The 25,499-nt window shown below is 38.2% G+C and overlaps 2 protein-coding genes across 8 annotated transcripts in view; both read left to right on the forward strand.

The window, feature by feature from the left end:
* Positions 1-19,381, forward strand: part of JAKMIP1 (janus kinase and microtubule interacting protein 1) — a 106,810-nt gene extending 87,429 nt beyond the window's left edge. For all 4 annotated transcript variants that reach the window (XM_064449111.1, XM_064449112.1, XM_064449110.1 and 1 more), the window contains exons 20-22: positions 11,897-11,962; positions 14,747-14,791; positions 17,207-19,381. In XM_064449111.1, coding sequence (XP_064305181.1) covers positions 11,897-11,962; positions 14,747-14,791; positions 17,207-17,239 — 144 coding nt within the window. In that variant the 3' untranslated portion in view covers positions 17,240-19,381. The remainder of the gene's footprint in view (positions 1-11,896; positions 11,963-14,746; positions 14,792-17,206) is intronic.
* Positions 19,382-19,497: 116 nt separating this feature from the next.
* C4H4orf50 (chromosome 4 C4orf50 homolog) overlaps positions 19,498-25,499 on the forward strand; it is a 53,182-nt gene continuing 47,180 nt past the window's right edge. For all 4 annotated transcript variants that reach the window (XM_064449115.1, XM_064449117.1, XM_064449116.1 and 1 more), the window contains exons 1-3: positions 19,498-19,568; positions 21,898-22,049; positions 24,058-24,196. In XM_064449115.1, the coding sequence (XP_064305185.1) occupies positions 22,021-22,049; positions 24,058-24,196 (168 nt within the window). In that variant the 5' untranslated portion in view covers positions 19,498-19,568; positions 21,898-22,020. The remainder of the gene's footprint in view (positions 19,569-21,897; positions 22,050-24,057; positions 24,197-25,499) is intronic.

Below are 25,499 nucleotides of genomic sequence, written 5' to 3' on the forward strand. Positions count from 1 at the left end.
AGTAAATCAGGCCTCTGTGGAGCCAAATTAGACAGACTGTGTGATTAGATCTGCTTTCTAAGGCATACAACGCTTTTATTAAACCCAGAGTGAAACATGCAGGTCTGTGGGACAGATCCTCAGCTGAAACATATTACCAGTGCTCCCTTTAAGTCAGAGAAGGTGCTTTGATTTACGCCATCCTCTCTATTTGGAGGAGGCAAAATATGCTAATTAAAAATCTGTCATGAGCAGCTTGTGATATTTGCTTCTAGCCATAGGGTACGTGTAGTTCAACTGCTGTTCCTGCATATATTGCCATCAAAAATGTCTCTTTGTGCTAAGCTGTTATTATAAGCTTTTGTCAATCAAAGTCTGGTTTATTTTTAGCAGGACTTCATGTAAAAGTAACATTCATGCTCTAGTCAGTGCAGTGGCATGACATTTTTGAATTTTGGAAAATATGAAGATCATTACTAGGCGGTTCGGTTAAGAAGGGTAATTTTTATATATATATATAACATGCTAAGCCATTTCTAGAGAGAGAAAAAATGTGTTGGTGTAGCTATAAAAACCATCTCTGAGAAAAAATATTTCAAATGGAGCAATACAACATGTTTCTGAAGTAGTGATATCAACTTCATTAAGCAAACTCAAAAAAAAAAAAAACCAAACCAACCACCCCCCAAAAAACCAACATAAATAATCCACACAGCATCATGGTTAGATCACCTTAAAAATACATTGTGCTTGTGTTATCTGATGAAATTAGTAAATATTTAAAGGTCAAATTATGCTTTATACAAACCAAATGGGATCTAACTTGAAATATAATCCTGTTGGTTTGAGTGTAGCTCCTTCTGGAGTAAGAAACTGTGGAAAGTCATCAGAACCAGGCTTTAAATTAGGTTAGATTAATTGAAATTGCAGCCTTGGCAATATTCAAACATGAAGAAAGTTTATAATAGAAATAGAATTTATTCTGAATTAGTTTTAAGTTATTTTAAATACAAAGAGAAGCTAGAAAATCCTTGAAGGACAGCAGGCTGACACACAGTTCCAGAAATGGTTGCTGCCAATCAGAAAGGATATGAGACACAGATTTTATTAATGTAATCCAATAATTTCCCATAACAGCCTTATCTTTGTATAAGAATGTAAGAAAAAAGGAATAGAAAAGATGTGTTAGTTCATTGTGTCACAAAAAAGCGTGAAACTTTTTTTTCTCTGAGTTGCACTGTAGTACTGTATGAAGCTGGGGGTGTTTTATTCTAACTTGGGTCAGAATATTCTTGGGTGGAACTCAGTTTTGCAGAGTAAAACAAACCATCACTTCAGTTCTAGACCTGAATATAATACATCTATGGAATGCTGAAGGCATCCAAATCCCAAGTCTAAATAGTTGGAATATAGCTGTAAATATTTTAACTATGTTTTCTTTAAACTATAGCATTTACTCCTATGACCAGGTTGGATTATTCATTGGTAATAAGAGCAGAAATTGGCACTTTATTTGCACATTTTACTAGAAGAAGGCATAAGACAATCCTTTAGGACAAAACAATCATAACTCAAAACTGACCTCTATATGTCATGGCCATGGAGAAGGATTCTCTGCAAATGTGATGCCTCAGGCATTTTTTTTCATGGACACCAAGGAAAAGTCGGAAGCAGTGATGTCTTTTTTCATCCTGAAATGTCAAAATATAAATATAGCTTGAAATCGAGAAACAACAAACTAATTTCTTTCACTAAGTTTCTTTCTTTTTTTTTTCACCTGAAGAGCCAAGTTCTGACTGCTTAAAGGTTAAACAAAGCTACAGTGGATGCCATGCCTCCGTGAGTTCTCCCTGCTCTCTACTAGGTAGGGCACCCTTTTCACACTGGGAGAGTAGTTTGTTTAAAAAGCCATAGGGTTGGATGTCACCATATCTATCAGATCACATTGGACCAGCCATTTTGAATACATATTTGGGTTTCTGTCCTTTTTTTTTCTGAAAACCTTAATTAAAAAAATTAATTTGTTAATACAGTCATTGCCATTGTGAAGTAAGAACCTGAGAGTTGCCACTTGATATACTACAGATGTTCAGGTAAAGGCTGGATAAATCCAGCAGTTGTTCTGCTCGCCTTTGCTGTGTAATCTGTTACGGTTGGTAGACCATCTATTTTTCATCCAGGGAGAATTATATGGTTTAATGTTTGGCTGGGAAGCTCTTGGGGGAGGGAGAGAAGGAAGGAGGATGTACCTCATTGTACCTCATTGATTGATAGGCATGAGGAGGTTTTTGTCTTAAATTTGTCCTCTTTGGCCCATCGCCTCGTGTCAGACAGGACAAATTAAAGACGTCACCTCCTCTGTTTGGCACGTTACCTTGTGCCAGAGAGTGGCTGCCTTGGTCAAAAACCCACAGTTTTGTCACACAATTTAGAAAGTAGGTAGAAGTATTACTACTGAGGTTACTTACACAATAAGAGTTGGGGAAAGTCACAGATCATTTTACAACCAAATCTATATAAGTGCTATCTGTTTTAATGTTTTTATTTTAAATCTGAAGTGTTAAGGTGCTAGCGAAGTTCATTCCCAGCTATTTGCATACAACTATACATGAGGAGGAATACATAGGGCAACCAGCGATCTTTTTTTTTGCAATTACTAATGCTTGCAGTTGAGAAATGTTCTGTGCTTTGCTGTTTAACATATAATACATTACTGTTGATAACACATTTTTTATATTCATCAATTGCTTTTAAAGGCATCTGATATCATAGCTGTCTAACCGTCATCTATATTCATCAAGCACACCATGACTAGGTTAGTCAGAGTTGACCTGTGCTATTGATTTGTCATGCAGGAGTGAATGTTGAGTCTTTCAAGGCATTGTTGCTGCTGTAATGACAATATCAAAATAAACATCTCCAATTTCCCACATATTACATGCATGGCAAATGAGAGTTAAGTTTAGACATTTCTATCTATTTACCTTACAGTGTTTCCATATGTATGTTTTCTGTGTATTTAGGCTTCAGATCAAACCATGCCTGCTTTGCTAACTGTCTTAGTGATGCTACGTGTCTGAATAAGTGATGATAGCAGGACTGGTTAATATCAAAATATATTAGAAAGATCTGCTCCCTGTGTCCTAAACAAGGTGTGATTGAGGTTGTACGCAAGTTAAGAGCAACTGTATGCCTTAAAGGAGTATTAGAATCAAGAAAACTCTCATCTGAAGTTTTAATGCTGAAATCCTCTCATCTGAAATCCAAAATACCCTATGTTTCTTAGGAAAGGCCAGTGAGACCTGAGAAGAGGCAAGTTTAAAGTGTTGTGAATTTTGTTATAGAGGTGAATATTAAATGTATTTTCATATGCAAAATTCATACATATATAATGATAATTACATGGAAATTTGCTATTTAAATATCAGAATGTAAAAAAAAATCTAAAACTAATGCTAAATAAATATTATATTATGCTCTTTTTTTCCCCCTAATAATAAGTCTAGGCTGTCAAGGAGTCAATTTTAAGATGTTAAATGCATTTTGTCTTCTGAGCTTACGTAGACTTAGAATAGCCATTTTTGTAGATAAGTCTAATGTGGCTTTAATTACTGTTTTTCCCTAATGAAAGAAATAAGACTCTTGAAATTCTTCTGTTAGAGATCAATCTATGATGTAGTTTTAATATAGCATAAAAGTCACTTAGTGTTAAAAAATATCAAATTTACTAGTAAATATTAAGCCATATCTTCATGTACATATAGTCGTTCAGCATCAGCTTATAACAAAGAGTTATTTTAAGCTAAATGCATTTATAAAATTTGCTGGTTTACAACTAAGACCAATGTGATTGAATACATATTAACTTTCATGCTGAGAAATGCATCAGTGCAGCTGCTGAAAGGTTCATTCTCCTCAGGAAGGCAAATAAAGAAACTACAAATGCATAACAAAGATTAACAAGAACAACTCTCCTACTTCAGTAACTATTAATTGGATTATCATGGTTGAGACTGCAGAACACAGAAAGGAATGAAATTTTTACCTACTATGTAAAGAAAGAGCTTAGTGAGAATCAGAGAGGTATAGTATATCCAAAATCATCTATTATTATTATATTCAACTGGCTGAAACTTATAAATACTTTTTTATCCTAAAGTAAACCAAATAGCAACAAAAATGGCTTAAGCTAATGCTGTTACAGTGTGCTTGCTTGTTTCCTTATGACCATTATGCAAAATCACATTCTGGGAATATGGGACTAAAGGGAACATTTGGATTCCTGAATCCAGACCCCTTACAGTAGCAGATACAGCGGCTTGAGTAAATGCATGTGGCAATTACCTATGCAAATTGTATTGTAAACACAGTGGAGGCTTTTAAACAGCTGTTAAAATGCATTAGATTAAAAAAAAATCAAGAAAATTGTATCTTTATTTTCATTAAGGAATTTTAGCCATCAGCTTAGTGATTTGAATAATAGCTAAAGGCAAGTCAGTTTATATTAATCTTTGTTTAAATTTATACATGTAACATAGTTATGCTGTTCATATTATTAAAGATCGTACATACCTGTGTCTTAATAGTGTCGAGAAGCTGCTTAAAATAATGTTATAATGAAACAATATTGATTCTTCCCTTTGTCAGATCAATAAAATATTTCCTTTGCTAAATTTTGCTGCAGAATGAGATACATTCCTGATCATAAGCTGGCTTTGAAGATTCAAAACATGGTTCATGTCTGATATAGTCCATCCACGGTGCCTATCCTGTGAATGTACATCAACCTGAACCTTTCCAACACTTCAGGACCGAGGCTCTAAGCAGCTTAGCAAATCCTTCTTTGTCTGCCTTGTGCTAAAATTATCAAATTGTTCTCTTACCTTTGCTGATGAATGTAAATCCAATAAGAGTGTGTCACAGGAACTATTAAGGTGATTTCTAAACCCCCTGATTAGTACATTCTTGTGTTTTCACAACTATAGTAGCATGGCAAGGAGCTTATTTTGCAGCCAGATAAATCGATCTTCTTGATGTTGCTGTCAGTAAAACAGTATGTTTGTTCAGATGGGCTCTTTACTTACATGCTTACGTAGGAAACAAAAACATCAGTTCTGCAGCTTGACACCTACGTGAAGGATGACGTCGTCATTGTCTGGAAGATAAAATTTGTCACAGAAGTTCCTTTCCTGGTAGCATTTTTCCTCATTTGGCAAAACTCCTTGAGGATTTGAAGCCATCAAGGTGTTGGTTCACTACTGTGAATGACTGGCTAATGCTATGAGTGAGTTGGAGAGGACAAAAAGCTTGGATGAAGAAGTCTGCTTCACCTAGCCTGCATCACTATCCAATTAACAGAAAGCACTGAAATTCTCAGAATCTGTGTTTGCTACTAAAATGGTAGCTGGGAGATTGGGTCAAAAAACCACTGTGTGTAAGGGACGTAATTGTAGAGACGCAGTCCATTTCTCAGCAGAATTTGAGGTATCATGAAATGAAAACTAAAACAAATGAGGAAATGCACACATTTTGGTTGCTTGGTGGAGGAAATTTGGACCTAGCATCTTAGAGTAGTAGGGCACTTCATTCCATCTCAGATCAATTTTCTTTCTTTGTAATGCTGAATTTCCTCCTATGACAAACTCTTAAAATGATGACAAATCATTACTGGGCTGATTTATTGCCTCCAGCAGAAAAATGATAGCTCTGAGACTCGAATCCAAGGCTTACCGAGCTCAGTGGACAGATTTCCATTTATTTCAGTGCTGCTTTACAACAGGTGCTATATTAGTGGAAGAGGTACTTAATGTAGATGGATTGCTATTATGGCACAAGCTGGGCACACGTACTTCATGTGTACTGTGTGGGAATGCAATTAGCTTTTTTTTGATAGAGCAATATTTTAGTTTTGGCTAAACCATTCAATGATGTTAAGTAACAGAAGTGCACTACTATCATTTCCACTGTCAGCCTCATTATTTTTATTTCTTTGCTCCATAATGCAAGCCGAGTTTCCTAAGCCTGTGTTATTGGAATTTCTCTGTTAGTGAAAGTAGAGTAATATTTCCAGGCACACATCTACTGTCATGCTGCTTGCATTTTGCCTTGATTCCTCATATGTCCCAAAGATGTGGCTTGCAACCTTGAGGTTGCAGTATAGCCACAGGCCATGCTAAAAATTACAGAATTTTCCCTTTTGAAAGCAGTACCTAGCTGGTTCTCCACTGGCAATGCATCAATATAATTCTGTTGGACCTGACCTCTGATTTGAATGGTCTACAAGGAACCCATTGCCTTTAACTCGGTTTTAAACACTGTGTTATCCCTTTGTTTGCACCTTTGTACAAGGGAGTCATGACAGTAATGTATTTGCATTTAGGATTTTTACGTCTAGCCTTTCACTGAGTTTGGATGAATTTTGAAAACAAAAAATCTCGAGGGAAATTATCCTATCCAACTGTCAGGAAAACTGAGCTGTAGGTGCAGAGACACCAGAATTGGCCCTGCATAGGCCAGCTCAGGCAGCATACTACCTATAAAGCAATTCTTCATGCGAACTTAAGAGACTCCCCTTCTGAAGGAAGGTCAGAACTGATGGGAGTAATAATGCAGTGTAGTCCCATCTTGGTGTCTCAGCCCTTTGTTACTTCAGAAAGGAAGAGCTGACATCTTAATTTCTCTATCAGTACTGGAAGATACACACTAAAGCCACTCACCATCCAAGTTTACCAAAGCGAAGTAATTGCTTAAGTGAATATTTGCACTTCAATATGTGTATCCTGTTGCCCAGAAAGATGAACTTCCCCTCATGAGATGAAAGGAAATGAGGGTTTTGAACATTTAGGAGGTATCTTCTGCACATTAGGAATCTTCTGCTAAGAAAAATGTTTAATTTCCCACTTCTGGGCAATTTGACAGCCCTTTGTGTTTAGGAGCTCTCCAAGCATTGGGTTGGAGAGGAGGGGCAGTATATGATCGCTGCAGCCAGTGAATATAAAATTTATACAATTGGAAACGACTGATGGTAAACTTCCCTTTTATGGCTCTGTTCAGTAAGGTAAAGTCATATATATAGTGCCATGTTAGGGGTGCTTTAGCAGACTTTCAGTCATATGCCTGTCTTCACACTATAGACTTCCAAAGGAAATGCATGCTTTAGCTGCCTGCATTTTCTGGATGTTCTCTCCCTTACCTAACTGTTAGTATTTTTAGGCTGTCCATCAGGGTTGTAGCTGTGCCACATACCTTTGCATATATAATGGATATGTAACTACTCTTGAGAAAGATTTAATTATGGAACTTAAAAGTCTCTTCAAATTGCAGTTAAGTAATAAGTAAGGCCTATGTTATACGACTTTAACATCTTTGTTCTGTAGCTGTCTGGAAATGCAAATAGATTTCACAGCTAAGCCTCATTCCTGACAGAGCTGAAGTTGCTATTCCAGCAGTAGCTTGGCCGGCAGAGCCACCTGCTGTTAACTCAGTCCAGCAGTCGGGCCCTTTCAGCCCCTGCTGCTTTCTGGATGCTTGCAAGTGCTTACTCAGAAGTGGCAGCAAACATCATTGCTAGTGGAAGGATGATTTATCAAGTAGGTGCCTGCCATGCTGAAATGGATGCTCATCCAACCCTCTTTCCAAAACTCAGGAGAGCTCCATGCAGGTGAAGGTAGTAACAGGGAGTATTCACAAATCTACCCATCCATCATCCTAAAGTTTTGTGAGGTTTTATTTGCTATTGCAATAAAATAAATGACAGATTAATATTCATTATTTTGGCAGATTGGTTTTGAATGTAGTCGAGGTGGACAGCGTTAAGGATCCACGTCCCTAACGTTTGTGCTCTTCTCTTTCATGGTTACAGTCTCATTGCATTATCTTTGTCTGACTGTCGCGCTTTGTCTGCCTACAGCAGTTCCTTTGTATGGCCCCATGATCTGACAACACAGTGTTATTCTCGTGAATCCTGTCAGTCCTGAAAAGGTGCGCTCATGTGACTGAGGGGTGCTATTAACAGTAGGAACACAGGAATTGCTAGAACCCAGCAGAACACAGCTCCACTTTGTCCCTAATCCTCGCTCTGGCTGTGACAACTGCTGGGGGGGTTTAAAGGAAACATAAGCACTGTACTGGTTTTAGATTATCTATCCATGTCTTCTGTCCCTCCCTTTTTAAAAAATGAGAATAAACAAAAGAACGGCCTGTGGCTTTCTTCTCAAGCAAGACTTCTCAATGTTTTGATAGCAAGATACAGTAGATTTTGTTGCTTCCTTGTATAGTCTTTTGTGCACTTGAAAATGCTCTGGATTTACCCTGCGAGGCTCCCGAGAGCCTTGTCAAGGATAGAGTGGAAAGCATCTTCTGTAGCACAACTGGTACGACATAGTAGGAAAAGGTTCACTTACTGATCATCAGTTTATGCCCTGAAGCATGAGGGTAGGTAGAATTTCTTGATAACAATACAACAGATCTGCGTGATTTGTTGTCACAGTAATGCTTTTGCAAACATAAACAAACCAGAATTCATTGAAAGCATCTAATCAACTGTTGAAGACCTGAGAGTGAGACCACAGCTTCTTGACAGCTAATTCTTGCAAATAAAAGGAACAGTAGATGAAGGTGTGAATGCTTATACTGAATCTGAAGCAGTCCTACCTTTGGTTTTAATTAGTATGTGTAATTCCTTCTTGGTAGCTTAATATAACCTTTGACTGAAGAATATCTCTTGCTACTTCTGGAAGATACTTTTTTGTTAAAGGTAGGATTATTGCATGTAGCTTACATGTATTTTTAAAGTCATATTTTGGAAATATCTTTTTATTATCAAGATAATGCTATAAATGCAGATAGGTACAATGGGGGAAAACAATTATTTTTATGTGTTAAATACTGTGTGCAGATGTAAATCTGTTATATGTATATATTTTTAAGGCCATCTCTGTGGTTAAATGGAAAGAAATGAGTTAAATCAGATTTTTCAGGATATATAAATAGCTGAGCTAGGCTGGTTATCTTCCAGTGCTGACCCTGTGCAATCAGAGGATATTGATGGGAATAGCTACGCCCACTTCATCCTCCTGGATAATCCTCCCTACAGTACTCCAGGGGAAAGCAAGTAAACAACTAGAAGTAAACAACCCCAGGCTTTGATACCTGATGGAAAATTCCAGTCTGTGGTTGTGTTTTAGAACAAATTCTGACCTATGTTTGAACTCTTAATTTCTGTAGTAAAGAAGTTGGTTAAAAAATCTTACTGACAGCATGTCTTCTGTCATGATTTTCATTCATGTGAGATGAATACTAGCTACCTGAACACTAGTCACCTGTCTTCAACATATTATCCTTAGGTGGCAAGTGTGGAACAGGTCTACATATACACATGTATACATGTAAATATCTGCCCTATGGACTATACCCACCCTGTATATATCTGCCTTACTGACATAAATCAAGGTGTTTTAAGGATTTTTTATAGATTTTCACTGCTAAGAAATTCAGCTCTATGCATATTCCCTTTTAAGTGCTAGGTTTTCTTTGTATTTAAACTTAGGAAGGTGTATATCTCTTCACCTAAAAACTAGTCTCTGTCTTTCATCTCACAAAGTTCAACAATTACAATGGGCTATGGGTGGGAGCTGGAAAACAGAAGCCTCAGCACTTTTTTTTTTTTAAGAACTATTCTGAATAGCTGGAGAGAAAAGCTGAATAGCTCTAATCTTTTGAAAAGATTAAAAATTCATAGGGGAATAATAACATCTCAATTTTTACTTAATTAGCAGAATTCCCAAATCTGAAAAAATATATCTTATCCTAATTAACATGTTCTTTTATAAAAGAACACTTGCTGTAAACCCTGAGGTGAGAAAGCCACCAGATGTTTGGGGGCTTTTTTATTTTCCTTTTTTTTCCTGGAGGCAAGTTCTCAGCAGATAACGGAAAAAAATATCTCACATGATAAATGTTGAAGGTGAAAATTGTATTTACAAATATTGCTTCTCTCCACTTATCTCACCATGTTCAAATTTTATCACAGAGCATACATACAGGATGCCCAGAGAATTGAAGTCTGTCACATCAGCTCTGGGATGTGGTTGTAAATAGGAATCAGCATAACTGAAGTGAGTGGGAGAGAAACAAGAGTGTAACCTGATGGACCAGAGATCTTGGAGGTGATTGCATCTGCCCACTTCTCATCCCATGGCTTTTTACAGTGATTATAATATTCCTGGTATATTCATTATATGAAGATGATCACTTGAGAGATAGACTTGCCTTGAAATGGGAGTAGATGAAGTATAAATCAATTCACATATAATGGAGAGAAAGTGAAATTAATACAGCTGTGCTTGGGGCATTTGTTACTGCCGGCAAAGCTGCATGCACTCGTGTCACACAAGGGTAATCTGGTTAGTCCTTTTATATTACCTGGGGAAATCTCTGAGCAATGCAGCATGATACAGTGGAGGTTTTGATTGACTTATTCTGACTGCGTAATATTCAAAACAGTCATTTCAGCAAAATCTTTTATTTTAAAACAGCAGCAACAATAACAAAGCTATTGCTTGTGACCCATCTGCAACATTTGTGTGGACATTAGTATCCCCTAAGCAAGGTGAGCTGCAGGATGGATGTACCTCATATTTAGGGCAGCTCCGGGTTATATTTGAAATGTTCAAGTCAAACTTTGTAGTTCTAAAAACCAATACAAAGTCATCATTGGATCAGCTGCTGCCTTGCTGCAACTGTCCTGGGCTACCATGAGTGTGGGGCATTACCCACTGTTTGAGGCCTTTGCATGCAGGGAATCAACTATTGACGTCAGTTGTTCACACAGGTTTATAAATAATGATTAGATGTTGTTTTGAAGGAGGTACTATTGTTCAAATCATTTTGGGAGTAATAAAATAATTTGGGAGTGGTGCAGCAGCTGCTACATTAATTTTATTGGCCTATGTGTAGAAATCAGACTAGATTATAATTTCTCTTTCAGAGTTCAGAACCTTAACTATTGTAGGCCAAGCAAAGGTCAGGTAGTTAATCCTGAAAAAACTGGTAGTATAAAGTTGTTCCTTGATTCCCAGTGGCTGTTAGTAGAAGATTCTAGGTTTCTGCCTATTAAAAAAAAAAAACAACAAAAACCTACTTTATCTGTACAATATGCTAAAAGTGTAATAAAATATATCTTCTTAATGTAGAAGCCCAAAAAAGGAAAAGAAGCATAACTTATCGAAAGGAAACAAGGGGACAGAAATAAGATAGGATATGTGGTCCCAACAACAGTCGTAACTGTCATAATTTTGGAGAACCTTTGCGGAACCAAAGAAGGAAAATCCTTAAAAATACGGAGAGCTATGATGAAGACATTCCCTCTGACTCTGATGGGAGGTGGCTCTGGTAATAGGATGGAGCTCTATCTCTGGATGGTGTCTTGGTGATGATCTGAAAATCTGTGTGCTTTGATTGTCTGGTACAGCATGACTATGCCAGAAGCATAGTTATGTTTTATAGGAAATGAAAACAGAGAGTTAAAATGAAATGTAAAAGTATAATCTGCTGACTGTCTAGGGGAGTAGAAAAGCTTACGCCAGTTGCAGAGAAAGAAGTGTTGTACTTCTAAGAATTTTGGTGCTAATTGGAATTGTCTGTGTGTATATGTTAAAATTATGATTAATGACTGGTGATGATTAGGTTTCCTGGTAGTAAACCTGATGTTCTAAATATGCAGCCTGTTTAAAATGCCATGGTTTCATGGAAATATGGAGCAATCCTGTCATCAACGTGCCTAATATATCTGAAAAAGAAGTGTTACATTAATAATGGGCATTTGTTCTCCTAATTTTTAATCTATTTCTTATCTTTCTGATTGATTTACTTTTCAAATTAGATATAATAATTTCTATTTTGCCTTCTTGTGTTCCAGCGAATTCGAGAACTAGAAGATAAAATAGAACTTCAAAAAAGGCAACTCAAAGAAATTGAGGAAAAGGTAAATATATGCCTGGGCCATGCCAAAGGATTTTTTTTCCGTAATAGTTTATTTTTTCCCTGTTGCATTGGCATTAATAGTACTTAACCTAATGTCATGAAATCTATTTTAAAACAGGAAAGATAAAATTTGAGTTCAAGCCATTGGTTCATGAAATGAAGCTCCGTCTCTAATATGCTCAAAATTATTTGGTATCTGGATTTTCTATCAAGTACAGAAAGGAATCAAGGGGTCTGGAAAGAGACTAGACTCGAAAAGGGAGGATTTGCTGTGGTTTAGATCAAGAAACAACATAAAGATTTGTCCCTGTCAGAAGCGGTTAGCTCAACTGTGTTCTTCAGATAACACTGCTTTGCAAAACTTGCAAATACTGAAAATTTTAAAAAAGTTAATAAGGTGCACATGGCGAACATTGCAAACAAAAAATATTTCTTGTTTTGCGATAGAAACAAGTTGAAAATTAATATCCCAGATCAAAATTTTAACCTTTTCTGAAGAATCTCTGATTGAGGCTTAAGACAGCAAATGTATTTGGGTCACTGTGGTCCCAGGCAAGAGATAGCACGAGGTTGCTAGACTGTGGGCTCAGGCGTTTCCCAGGTCTGTGGCGTTTAGGCTGTTCTGCAGGGCATAGGCCGACAATGGGGCTTTCTCTAAACTCTAGCAAAGTGTTTTAGTTGCTTTTGCTAAACTAGTGCCTAGATCCCAAGATGAGTCACATCATCTCAGGTTCATTTTCTCTGGTACATATGGGTGCAAACCTGCTGCTGGGCTGAATAGAGAAGTTAGGGGAGCTTTCAGGCATTGGTTTGTTTTTTTTTTTTTACTTTTGGGATCATAACAGGATAAAAGAGAAAAAGGAAGGCTTTTGGAGGACTCTGAATGGGAGCTGGAATAGGTCAATGGATTTTGCAGAACTGAGAGAGGCTTTGAGGAGCAGTGTGCTGGATGTGGGAAGATTTCTTCCTCACCTTTCACTGATCAAACTGTCCCTTCATCTGCTCTTAGGATGTGACAGTCCACCCCCACCCCCACCCCCCATGTCACCCTCTGGGGCTATTGCACTTCTAGCAGCTACTCCAATTCCCTCAGCGGCTTCCTTGACTTCTCCTCCCACAGTAACTGTCTCCCTTCTGCAGTGCCTCGTCCTGCGCTTTTTGAACCGTGATATCCAGCTGGGTCTGTGGAAGAGCCAGGAGAAGAGCTGTGAGGAGCTGGGCTGTCTGCTGATGTTGCTAATTGCCACTTTAAATCACCCCTGCTACGCTCTGGCTGGGACTTGTCTGTCTGTAGCCATCGGGGAGGCAGTGGACCCTGTTTCCACTGGCAGAGAAACAGAGGCAGTATCCACCCATTAAAGGGCTCCTTTGCTGCCTTTGCCCTCTTCTGCCCTCGACCACTTCAGTACCTGAAGATGTTCCTGCCTAGCAGCCAGTGTTGTCTAAGATGCTACAGCTAACTCAAGGTAGAGAAACCTTGAGGAATAGGTGATATCTCTCATGTTAATTATTGCAAGTATTAGTGTTCATCCACCTACTCTAAACCATCAAAATCTCTAGATGTTGCTATTGCCAGAATCTAAGTCTTTAATCATTGCCATTACTGTTTACAGAGTAGGTATTGGATTAGACAGACTCCTAATTTTGAAAATGGAAGTTAGCATTATCTGTGCTGGTTCATCAGTGCAATGGATGGGAAAAGTATTGGAAAAGGAACAGCTTAATCACAAGCTTAGCAGAAAGCTGGTAATGAGGTAAAATGATTAACGTTCTCTTTGCTTTAATGTTACATTAGCAGGAGACCTCAAAAATCTTCATCATTTTCTGTTATCCTTCAACTCCTGGATGGGTGGAGGGCTTCTTTCTCTCTGTATTACTTTTTATTTTTCTTTTTCCTTGGGATTAAATCCCATTCTGAATTTGACTGCCTGAAGGAACATTGTGTTGTCAGAGAATCAATGAATGATATACTTCTACTTCATTGTTCTTCTGAAGGTTTAATATGTCAGTGGGTGCAAACTGACACCTACATGCCGCTGATACCGAGCACAATAATTTCTTGTGGAGAGAAGTCTTATGCTTCTGAAGGAAGGGCAGTATTTATAGCTGAGCCTCATTGCTGGTTGTAGCTAAGGGCAAGGCACTGTTTATAGTTACTGTGTCATGAGTATGGCTTTTTATTTTCCTCTAGGAACTGATTCAGTTTTTGAGTTTTATGTAAATTTCTGTCAAATCAGAACATAAGGATGACAAACATTTTTGCCCTGTAGATTTTTCAGCAAACTATCCTGCTTCTGAAAGCTATACAAAAGAATAATGTAAAATCTCAGTTTTATTCAATGAGTTGATACATGAAGATCAAGTGCTGCTTAAACACATCATGCTTTTTTCGTAACTGATTTTCTACCACTTAAATTGCGTTTAGTTTGTGCCCTTGGCTTGGTAAATCTTGGTTCAGGAAAGCTTTCAGGTGTGTAATTATAAGTATTTGCTTAACTGAGTCACAGAGCTGAACCTAATAGTTCTGAAATAATCCACAAATGTTACCATTTGTAAAGCTGCCCTCAGACACTGAATTTCATACCCTGTTACCCCTTCTTAGAGTGCGATTGGTACACTGTAGCTCTCTTTCAGATCAAATAAATTAATATTGATGTAAGACTAACTGCTGTAATGTCACTGGATTTCATATTACATATCTTACATCTTTTTTCTTTTCTTTTTTCCTCATTTTATTTTGATCTTATGTTATAGTTTTTGTTCCTTTTTTTGTTTTTTTCACTAGCATTCATTTTGTGGCCTTGATGACACAACTGAGCCAAGACGTGTGGTTGGTATTCTTTATATTTCTTTGTACTCAATTTTTAACTTTTAGATTTTGCCATGTTTTGAGAATTGTCTTTGTAAGACCCTGAAACCATGGGGGAGGCTATACGGGTTTTGCTTGCACAGAGACGAAGAGTCACCTGTAAAATCCGACTTGGATGCCTTCAGTTACCTCCTAGACTTCTGCAGAAGGTCACTGAGTTTTTAATGAGAGGTGATTGTGCATTCTAAGATACTGACTGCCCTAACTGCAGTGGGTGCTTTTCAATGCTGCACAGCAGGTACGTTTTATCTAAAAGTTCAGGTATTGCTGTAGGGTCCTACTTTCTGTCATGCAGGATGGAGAGGTGGCGAACGCTGGTTTTCAGTTTTGGTTTCTAAAAAGCCCTGTAAGCATCACCACCCATGCAAAAAGGGGGCTTGTTTTATTGCCTCGACGTCCTTGAAGCCATGAAATAGCTTAGGAAATAATAATGTGATTTCCCTTTTATGAGGTGATGCGAAGTTTGCGGTGTGACTGACCCTCCATGTGCCTATGCAACATGGAAAGGGTGAGGATAAGAAACCTCCACGTCTGTCCCTTGAGGCACTACCATCACTCCCACTATCTGTTCCACACTGTCCTGGCCCTTTCAGCTCAGTGAAAAAGGCAGAGGGAATTTCTTCAGCTATAGCAGGAGCTATAGCAGCAGTGCTCACCTTTCACACAGAACGTGGGAAATACAATTTAGAAAATGAGTCCTAGCCCTCTTCCCTGCAGCAATGCAAGTTGCACACTGCCTTTCAGTGAGGATGGTAACTCAGCAGCCGAACTGTTAGAGGATTAAGCTATGGTTCAAAACTACCGAATATTTACACAGTCTTTTTGTTGTTGCTGTTGTTGGTTGGGCTTTTTTCAACTAAAAATGCACAATATTTTTACCTTTACAATTTTTCCAAGTTTTTCTTCTTTGGAGTCTGTTGACAATTATGTTCATGGAACCTTCTTATAGTAGGAGATGCAGTTAACCCCTTTGAAACTGCTATCAAGTACTGTACGATGAAGAAGCATGATAGCAATAGTTACCAAAAAAAAAGCTATTATATTTATCTAATATAAAACTTGAAACTGTCTGCCCAGATGACAAGTACTTTTGAAAAATCAGACCTGTATTATCGTGGGCTCTTTGGGGAGTTTATTCAGCTCCCAGTACATTCAGTTACCACCTTTCCGTTGATGCTCCTGGGAACTGGCTCTGGTCTTTCATTACTAGCATTGCTGTATATGTTTTATATTTTGCAATAAAATGATGGTAGATGGAGACGGGTGGAATGTAATCCAAGGGTATTATTGATTTGTTACAAAGGCAGTAGCTTTCTTTTGGTTGCTATGTGGGTGTTGAAAATTAGTTGAAATTCAGCAATATTTTTACAGCATTTTGAGCACTCCTTTTGAAATGTCCTTTATTTTGTCAAACAGCATATGCTTATAGAGATCTGTTTGAAGAAAGGAGAAGCCTTGTGGTACACATATAAACCACAGTTTGAGTTGAATTTTCTGTTCTGCGGAGATCGGAAAGGACAGATGTTGTTCTGGTTAATGTAATTTTGAAAAAGTAATGTTAAAGGAAGTCACCAAACTATTGTCTTTGTGTTTCATCCAGCTTTTTTACTCCAGTCCCGATTAGAGATGCTAACATCTGGATGAACATATTAGTTTTTAAATATGGTGAAAAGCATACAGGCCAAGTTTAGAGACACTTTATAAACAGTCTATAAACTTACTGAGATCACCAGCATTTAAAAAATTCCATTTAAAATATTTTGAAATACTGTTGGTTCAAAATTTTTTATGAGTCCATGGTTTAGTTCTGATGTATAGGCTTCTGTGCTGATATAGCTGACAGTATTACGGGTCCCCTTTAAAAAAAAATTAGAATTATAATCAGTCTCCAGAAAATACGTTGTGCTTGTATAACCCGCTATTCTTCCTGTTAACAGTGACTATTTAAGTAGTTAAAATCAAGATTGGTGACAAGTATTTTGAGGGGATAACACAGGTGTAACGGCTGGGAAGCCATATAGCTACGCAACTCTCACATTTCTAGTACACATCATGTTGCTGTGCTAGCGTTTCCTTTGAACTCATCTTGCCAGAGGTGAATCTGTGATTACTATAACACAACAAAGCCTATTTTAGGACACTTAACTATAGTTGGACTCTTGAACATTCCTCATTATTTCAAGGCAATCTAGGTGGTTTACTGGTAGTAATTTTGGTTCTTGTTATTTTGAAGCTAATATAAAACCTTTAGAAAGAGATTGTGGTGACTGTGGATTTAAGGCTGGATGCCAACAGTTATTTCTAAATTAACATTATCTATCTAAAGCTCAGCAGACTTTTTCTTTTTTCTTGGTTTTTTTTTTTTTTTGCATACAGGCTATTAAAAGAACCTATGGAGTGAACAGCTGAGTCCACGTGCAAAAATATAGAAAATATTTATTGAGCAGCTTTAAATTGGTGCATTTTTTTCATAAAACAGTTTGCATAATACCTGAAGCTGCAAAATATTTAAATTTAAAATTAGGGATTTTTTTTAAAGATACAGCTTCAAGCTGGAACGATTTGATACTCAAATAAGGACCAGCACATCATAAACACTGAAAAAAAATCTAAACAGAATTTACAGTCTCACATCAATCAAACACTGGAAAAAGTACAAGTGCAATTACTGGCTGCTATGTGAACTGTTATCTACCACATGGTTTTCTTACAGTACTGAGATCTTTGTCTCCATACTGCATGCTTTCAACAAATGTCATTTGCATCTCACCCAGGAAACACGGAATCTCCTTTTTAATATCTATATAAAAAAGCTAAGTGTTTGACAAAAAATTCTCTATAGTAAATAGCTGACAGGAAAAAAACTGTTCCAAGTTTCAAAGTTCAACGTTTCTCAACAAATAGAGATTTACAACCCCACAGTGGTAAAATTAATGTTAAATTCCTAAGTTGGAAATCCAGAGATGGAGAAGAGATGGGTTTTGGAGAGAGGCAAGGTAGTAGATTAAACTAAGAAAACTTTGAAGTGGGTAAGAACTGCATAGGAGAAATTATTCTTTGAATATTTATTGAAAATTAAGGCAGTAACTTGTAAAGATAGCACTGAGAGGATGGAAGATCCTGAGGTGGCCTGAGAGGAGAGGAAAAGAGAATGCATGATGCACTGTGCTCAGTTATTTCTTCAAGAAGAAAGAGCGGTTTGAAGGAATGGGTGTGTAGATGAATGTGATAAACAGAAAAATAGTTGGAAATAAATATTTGAAAATCATGGCATCCTCCCAAATGAAATTAAAAAGTTGACATCAGCTACCAGGAAGCAAAAATGGCACAACCTCAACCAGCAGAGGTAGATAAACAGTCAAGGACACCGACCAGCTGAACTGCAAGAAAAATTTTGAGCAAAGCACAGCCTGAAAAAATTAAAGTTGTAAAGAGTTGTTTAAGATACAGAATGGTTAGAAAATTCAAAAAGGTTAGGCTTTTCTTTCAAAGAGGGAAAAGCCAATTGTTGTGTCAAAGCTGGAAAAGCAATATGAAGAAATAGATATTTTTAATTATTTCTGGAATGCTGAGGCAAGCTGAAAATATCAAGAGCACAATATTAAAAGATAATGCACTCTTCCCTCATGTTTTCTTGAAAATCGTCTTTGTGTTAAAAGGGCTACATAAAAAGCTCCGGAGAAACAAGCCTGCTCCCATGGACACACTGAACTCCAACATGAACGTAGAGTGGAATAAGATGGTTATGACAATACATCAGATAAAGTGGAAATTATGATTGAAAAAAATAACAGAAGGCGAAAAACAATCCAGGCAGCACAAAGCAAGCTGAGGAAAAGATTTGTCATAGCAACTGAATATCTCACTGTTGAAGGTGCCTCAAAAGAAGCCAGTTTTCTCAGATAATTTTTAGGCTCTGAAGTAAGACCAGAGATATACTCTTCATAAAGAATCACCAGACAAGATCACTTACCTGCTGAAGGAGCTGAGGTACTCCACAAGATTAATTCAGTCAGACGCAGCAAACTGTGACTCGTGTGAGGGTCTGAATAACCCTGTTTCCTGGTACAAAGCACAATTTAAATTGGAAACAAGAATCATGCAGAAGTTTGGAAACTTGATCCCCAAAAGAATGTGTTGCTCATAATATGTTGTTCAAAAGGAAGAAGCATTTAGAGAATGTGGTTTCAAATACAGATTTTTCATGTTTTAGCTAAAGTTTTTAGTGGTGTGATGACAGAATGTGGAAAAATGAGGTCTCCATTGCAAAAGGAGGAGTTTTGGCATTACGCTAAAGAGAAGGACCATAACTGGAGATAAACAGAGCTTGGGCTAACCAAACCAAGTGCTAATGAAGGAACAGAAATTGGAAAGTGTGGTTCACTTGGCAAAGAAACACTCTCTCTTCTCAAAGACATAGTTTTGCTCATCACTGCTCTGGAACTGAAACTATAAGCACAAACATGGGATGGTCACAGCATGTGCCTGCAATGGTAAGCGCACTGCAGAGACAGGAGATGGTCTTGTTACAAAGCAGAAAAGGTACGAACAGTTTCATTTTCCTATTTTTTTAATGTGTTTTGTTACATTGTAATTAATCTGTGACAGTTTTCTCAAAGAAACTGGCTGATTTGGGTGACATTTTCCATGACATTCATGATATGGATGTCACAGCATGTGCCTGCAATGGTAAGCGCACTGCAGAGACAGGAGATGGTCTTGTTACAAAGCAGAAAAGGTACGAACAGTTTCATTTTCCTATTTTTTTAATGTGTTTTGTTACATTGTAATTAATCTGTGACAGTTTTCTCAAAGAAACTGGCTGATTTGGGTGACATTTTCCATGACATTCATGATATTTTTATTCTGTGCTGAGCTAGCAGAATTTGTAGTTTTGGAAAAACTTTCCAGTCTTATTATCCGTTGCATATTGATATTATTATAAGCTGGGAACAAGTATAATAACTATACTCAGTCCATGCAAGATGCTGGGCCTGTTTTTCACTTTGTGACACAGGTTTTCAATCATGTGTCTCAGCTATATTAGCAAAAAAGGAAACAATAAGTTTCTCTTTTCTGATATTAGTCATAACAGCTTTCCTGGTTTTATGCTGAAGTACTCAGTTTTCAGGATGAAGCATCAGAAGGATAGAGGCCTAATGGATCATGAGGTTTGAGATAGATTTTAGAAACTGTTGTATTAACTTTCATTATATGTATATCAGTGAATAGAGGGACACATAAATAAGAATGTGATAGAATAGAATCATAGAATGGTTTGGGTTGGAAGGGGCCTTTAAAGGTCATCTAGTCCAACCCCCACCTGCAATGAGCAGGAACATCTTCAACTAGACCAGGTTGCTCAAAGCCCCATCCAACCTGGCCTGGAACACTTCCAGTGAGGGGGCATCCACAACTTCTCTGGGCAACCTGTGCCAGTGCCTCATCACTTCACCCTCAGAGTGAAGAATTTCTTCCTTATATCTAGTCTAAATCTACTCTCTTTTACTTTAATGCCATTACCCCTTGTCCTGTCACAACAGGCTCTGCTAAAAGGTTTGTCCCCATCTTTCTTATAAGCTCCCTTTGAGTACTGAAAGGCTGCAGTAGGTCTCCCCTCAGCCTTCTCATCTCCAGGCTCAACAACCCCAACTCTCTCAGCCTGTCTTCATAGGAGAGGTGCTCCATCTCTCTGATCACTTTTGTGGCCTCCTCTGGACCCACTCCAACAGGTCCATGTCTTTCCTGTGCTGAGGGCTCCAGAGCTGGACACAGCACTGCAGGTGGGGTCTCACCGGAGCAGAGTAGAGGGGCAGAATCACCTTCGTCGACCTGTTGGCTATGCTTCTTTTGATGCAGCCCAAGATATGGTTGGTCTTCTGGGCTGTGAGTGCTCATTGTCAGCTCATGTCTAGCTTTTCATCCACCAATGCCCCCAAGTCCTTCTCCGCAGGGCTGCTCTCAATCCTTTCATCCCCCAGCCTGTATTGATACTGGGGGTTGCCTTGACCCAGGTGCAGGACCCTGCACTTGGCCTTGTTGAACCTCATGAGGTTCACACAGGCCCATTTCTCAAGCTTTCCAGGTCCTCTGGAAGGCATCCCGTCCCTCAGGTGTGTCAACTGCACTACTCAGCTTGGTGTCGTCTGCAGACTTGCTGAGGGTGCACTTGATCCCACTGTCCATGCCATTGATGAAGGTATTAACCAGTGTTTGTCCCAGTACAGACCCCTGAGGGACAGCACTTGTCACCGATCTCCATCTGGACTTTGAGGCAATGACCACTACCCTCTGTATGTGACCATCCAACCAATTCCTTATCCACCAAACTGTCCACCCATCAAACCCATATCTCTCCAATTCTGAGAGAAGGATGCTGTGGAGGACTGTGTCAAAGGCCTTACAGAAGTCCAAATAGACTTCCATAGCTCCTTGTAGGCATGGTCTCATAACGTGTCAGAGGTGAAGTAGACTCTTAAGGAAAATACTGAATGCAGAATTCCAAAATACCAGCTAAATATATTGAATGTTTCTCTGAAATAGTCATAGATTAGGAATTATAGGAAATATATTTTTTAATCTTATGTCTTGAAACAATAAAAATATCATACATTTATCCAAAATAAGTACCATTTCTTTGTGACAAACACATCCAATTTTATGAACTCCCTTATTTAGTAAAAAATTATCCTCTTTTCAAAAATTTGATGCCTAATTCCTTCATGAATTAGTCTAACTGAATCTTTTATGGGGATCTCTTGTTGTGAACTGCAGCTGCTTTCAGACGTGCTGAATTACTTTGGGGCTAATGAAATGAGACTTTCTCATAAATAATAAATGTATTCAGAATCGAGAAAGACTGTTCATTTGATCATCAGAGGCTTAGACTCCTTCATTGCATGCTTAGACTGCAATACATTGTGAACCTAATAATTCGGTGTTTTTTCATCATGGATCCTTCATCTAGGAGAGAACAAGAATTTTGTTACTGTATTAAAATGCCCAGTAATGGAGGATTTGATATCCTGAATTTCAATGTTAAAATTGATACTTCCTGGATTTTCCAGGAACTAGAAGATGCAAGCATACCTGATGAACAAGTAAACAGCGCTGGAGAAGAGAATTTGAACCTCAGAATAAAAGAGCTGGAAAAGTCGGAGCAAAAACTGAAAGGTGTTCTAGAGGACTACATGGAATCAGATTCTGTCCTAAGAAATAGGTAAATAAAAGGTGGTTTTTTGCATTCAAAATTAATGTGATGTGACAAATGTACTGTTCCCTTTGCTCCGTGTACTGGCTGTCAAATGATACGTGCAAAACTAGCGAAAAGGAAGACTCTATGTGTTTTTAGGGTACCTGATAAGATGCATGTATAAGTGTTTTGTGTAGCTGTCATAATAGAAATGCAATACTCATTTTTGGGGGTTTATTATTTAAATTGGTTTTACAACATCATCTAAAATCTTGTAACAAATAACCAGCTTTCTCAGGATGCTTCATGTTTAAATATTCATAAGGTGTAAGTTCTGCTTGTAAAATATATCCCTTTCTTTTTAAGTTAAGAGTTAATGTGGAATTTTGTGTTGTAAAAAAATTCCTTGTTTCAGAAAGCTTTATCTAGTTTAGTATGTTAATGCTAACCATTACAGTAATTAAAGGTGCCATTAAGCATTAATTAAGTAGTTCACTAGAATAATAAGAGCAAGTTTTTGACAGTCAGACACTGGACTGTCCTAAACAAAGGCAAATAGTTAAAAGGGTAGAAAATACAAATATAAATAAAACATAAATACAAACAGGAAGCCCGTTTTCAGGGATCTTAGCTAGCCAGTAGAAAGAAAAGCAATCCTGTGCCTGAAGATGTTATGGCTGAAGCACAGAAAGATGAGATAAGGAATGATGTGAAAGGCAGAACTACTGGAAAAAAACAGAGAAGCAGAGTCGGTAGCTGTAATTAGCCAGGGCAGAGTTTTGGGCTCATGTGGCACAGTTTCCTTTGATACCAGTGTTAGATTATGCAGTGCCTGTGGTGGGGAGGGCCACGTCAGGTTCACTTTGATACGTGAATAGGTACTTATTTAATGATGTGTTTTCTGTCTTAATCCTGTTGCTTCAGAAAAACATTTTTATGTGAGATTTTTGAATGAAGGTAATGTTGTCATACTGGGATGGTGGTAGCAGGAAATTTTGGCAGGTAGGGGCAGTGAGACAAAGCTAGAAGATAGAAATTAGCATGGGAGCCAAGTAGAAGACTGTTGAAAGTTGAATGAAGAAATTCAAGGAAGAAGATATGGCACAGCACAGCCCTGAGGGGCACAGGGGATAATGTCTGCATCTCTGAGGTGAGAAAAGAGGAGGTTTTAGTACCTGCCACAGAAGATGAGAGACTGGAAAAAAAATTTCCTTAACAAAAAAAGGATATTTTGGAACTCTCAGCTGTTTAAAACATTGAGAAATTTTTGATGTGTGGGCTGAAAAGGGAAGGAAAACCTTAAGGAAAACATGAAGTTTGCTCTCATAAGATTATCTTAGGTATTCCCCCTGTGTAGAGGAACCCCATCACAGCACACCACATCATCTTATGCTTCTATTTTAATAGCAACAGGCGAAGCAAACCTGTAAGTGATTCTGTGTGATTTTATCAAAATCCAGCTATGTGGACAAAGTCAATACAGTTATGCATTATAGGTTTCAGTACACACTGTGAGGTATGTTACAAGTAAGATGTTTTCCCTTTAGTCAGTAAAACATAGTTACTCGTAGGTTACCTGTAATCTTAATTTTGATGGAAAGCATTTACCACCATCATAAAATTTGAATTTCCTAACTGTGTACCTAGCAAAATCTTGTGATCAGATACATGTAGATCAGGTACAACACTGTGGTTGTCTTTATGGTGGGTTGTTACTTCATATAGTGTGCCAAGCTTCAGTAAACATTAATCCTGTAAATGTGTTTATTTACAGTTTTCAGATGAAGCCAGCACAGAGAGAATGAACATAAACGTTGTCTTTAACAGTTTTGAGAGTCTCCAGCATACTGTGCAAACCCCAGTAGACTTCTTAAGAATTGTTTATTATTAGCAATCAACAATTTGTTACTATTTTATTGTTGAGAGAAAAATGGAAGAACAAAGATAAAATGATGCCTTGCTGATGACTGCTTATCCATCTGGAACTGTACTGTGTGGTATTTACTCAGCAAAGTCCTTCATTCTCACATCACAGGATGAAAGAGCTGGAGCTGTCACACAAAACACTTCTTGTGACGATTGATCAACTAAATGTGAAGTTGCACCAGATTGAAAATGCAAATGTGCGTGTTAAAGGGAAACTGAGAGACATTCGGGAGGACCTGATCAACTTGGTGAGGAGGATATTGTTTCAGATGACCTAGTTTAGCTTCTCTTTGCAGTAATAATCTATAAATCAATCTCATCTCCAGTGACCTCTCTGTTTTTAAGCAATAAATCACAGAATCACAGAATGGTAGGGGTTGGAAGGGGCCTCTGGAGATCATCTCGTCCAAACCCCCTGCTTGAGCAGGGACACCTAGAGCAGGGGGCACTTTTTCTACAACCAGAGGAATCAGAAGAACCTTTTGGTCATTTTTTGCCCCACTTTCTATTTCTGTAATGTTTTTGAAAGCACTGCCATTATTCCTCTTGTTCGGGCCCTTGATCTTTGTTCTTTCTTTCTCCCCAGAACCCACTCAGCATAGTCCTTCTCCCTAGGTCAGACTTTATCTTTCTTGCCTGATAATAAAGCATTTTTTGATTCCCTACCATATGCGATACAACAGCACAACACAGCTAACACAGCCTGTTTTCTCTACAAAATGCAGCTGCTTAGCCTGTCTTCTGATTCTGGAATTGCTCTCATATTCTCAAGCTGGGCCCCACCTGCTGTTGCATCTGCTTTAAGCTTCCTGCTTAGCTTTGTGACCTTCTCCAGCTCTCTCAGATTGGTTTGGGTTGTGCCTTCTTGCCCATGATGCACTGTCATGTGGGCCACCACTCTGCAGAGCCCTGCTGGTGCGAGCCCTCCTCTGCAGAGTGCCCTTCACTGGAGCAAGCTGACCTGCTGCCTCATCACCAAGAACATCCCACTGCCGATTTCATGCCCTCACAACTCCCTCTCCCCGTGCCTGCTGTGAAATTGTCAGCTCTGCAGTGGGAAGCCTTCAGTTCTCCCGAGTGCTAGTACTTCCTCATGTAAATGTTTTGTATCAGAATGGTCAGCTGTTGACTGATAATGCATATAATGGGCATTTTTACCCAGTTTGCACAGCTCATTGGATGGATCCATGAAAACATTAAAGGAATGAAAGTTATTCAGGGACCATCTACAGTAAAACAATGTCTTATGGTTCTGTTTATCATAAGATACACTTTCATTGTCTCAGCATTTTAAGTCAAAGTTGAATAATCTAGCAGGGCAATAGTACCATGCAGTACAACTCAGAAGTATGAACAATAGCCTTCACTTTTTTATTTAAAAGTGAAGTGTATTTTTCAAGACTCAAGAAGCTTAGACATACATATATTCCCATCAGCAGTTAACCAAACTATTATCCCACACCTACCTGGCTTTGCATAACATTTGAGCCTAAGCATTCCTCCTGTACTGTCCTTGCTGGTGAACGCCTCAGACAGGAGAATACTGGAGAT

This window comes from Phalacrocorax carbo, chromosome 4 (genome assembly GCF_963921805.1).
Source record: "Phalacrocorax carbo chromosome 4, bPhaCar2.1, whole genome shotgun sequence".
Classification (NCBI taxonomy): domain Eukaryota; kingdom Metazoa; phylum Chordata; class Aves; order Suliformes; family Phalacrocoracidae; genus Phalacrocorax; species Phalacrocorax carbo.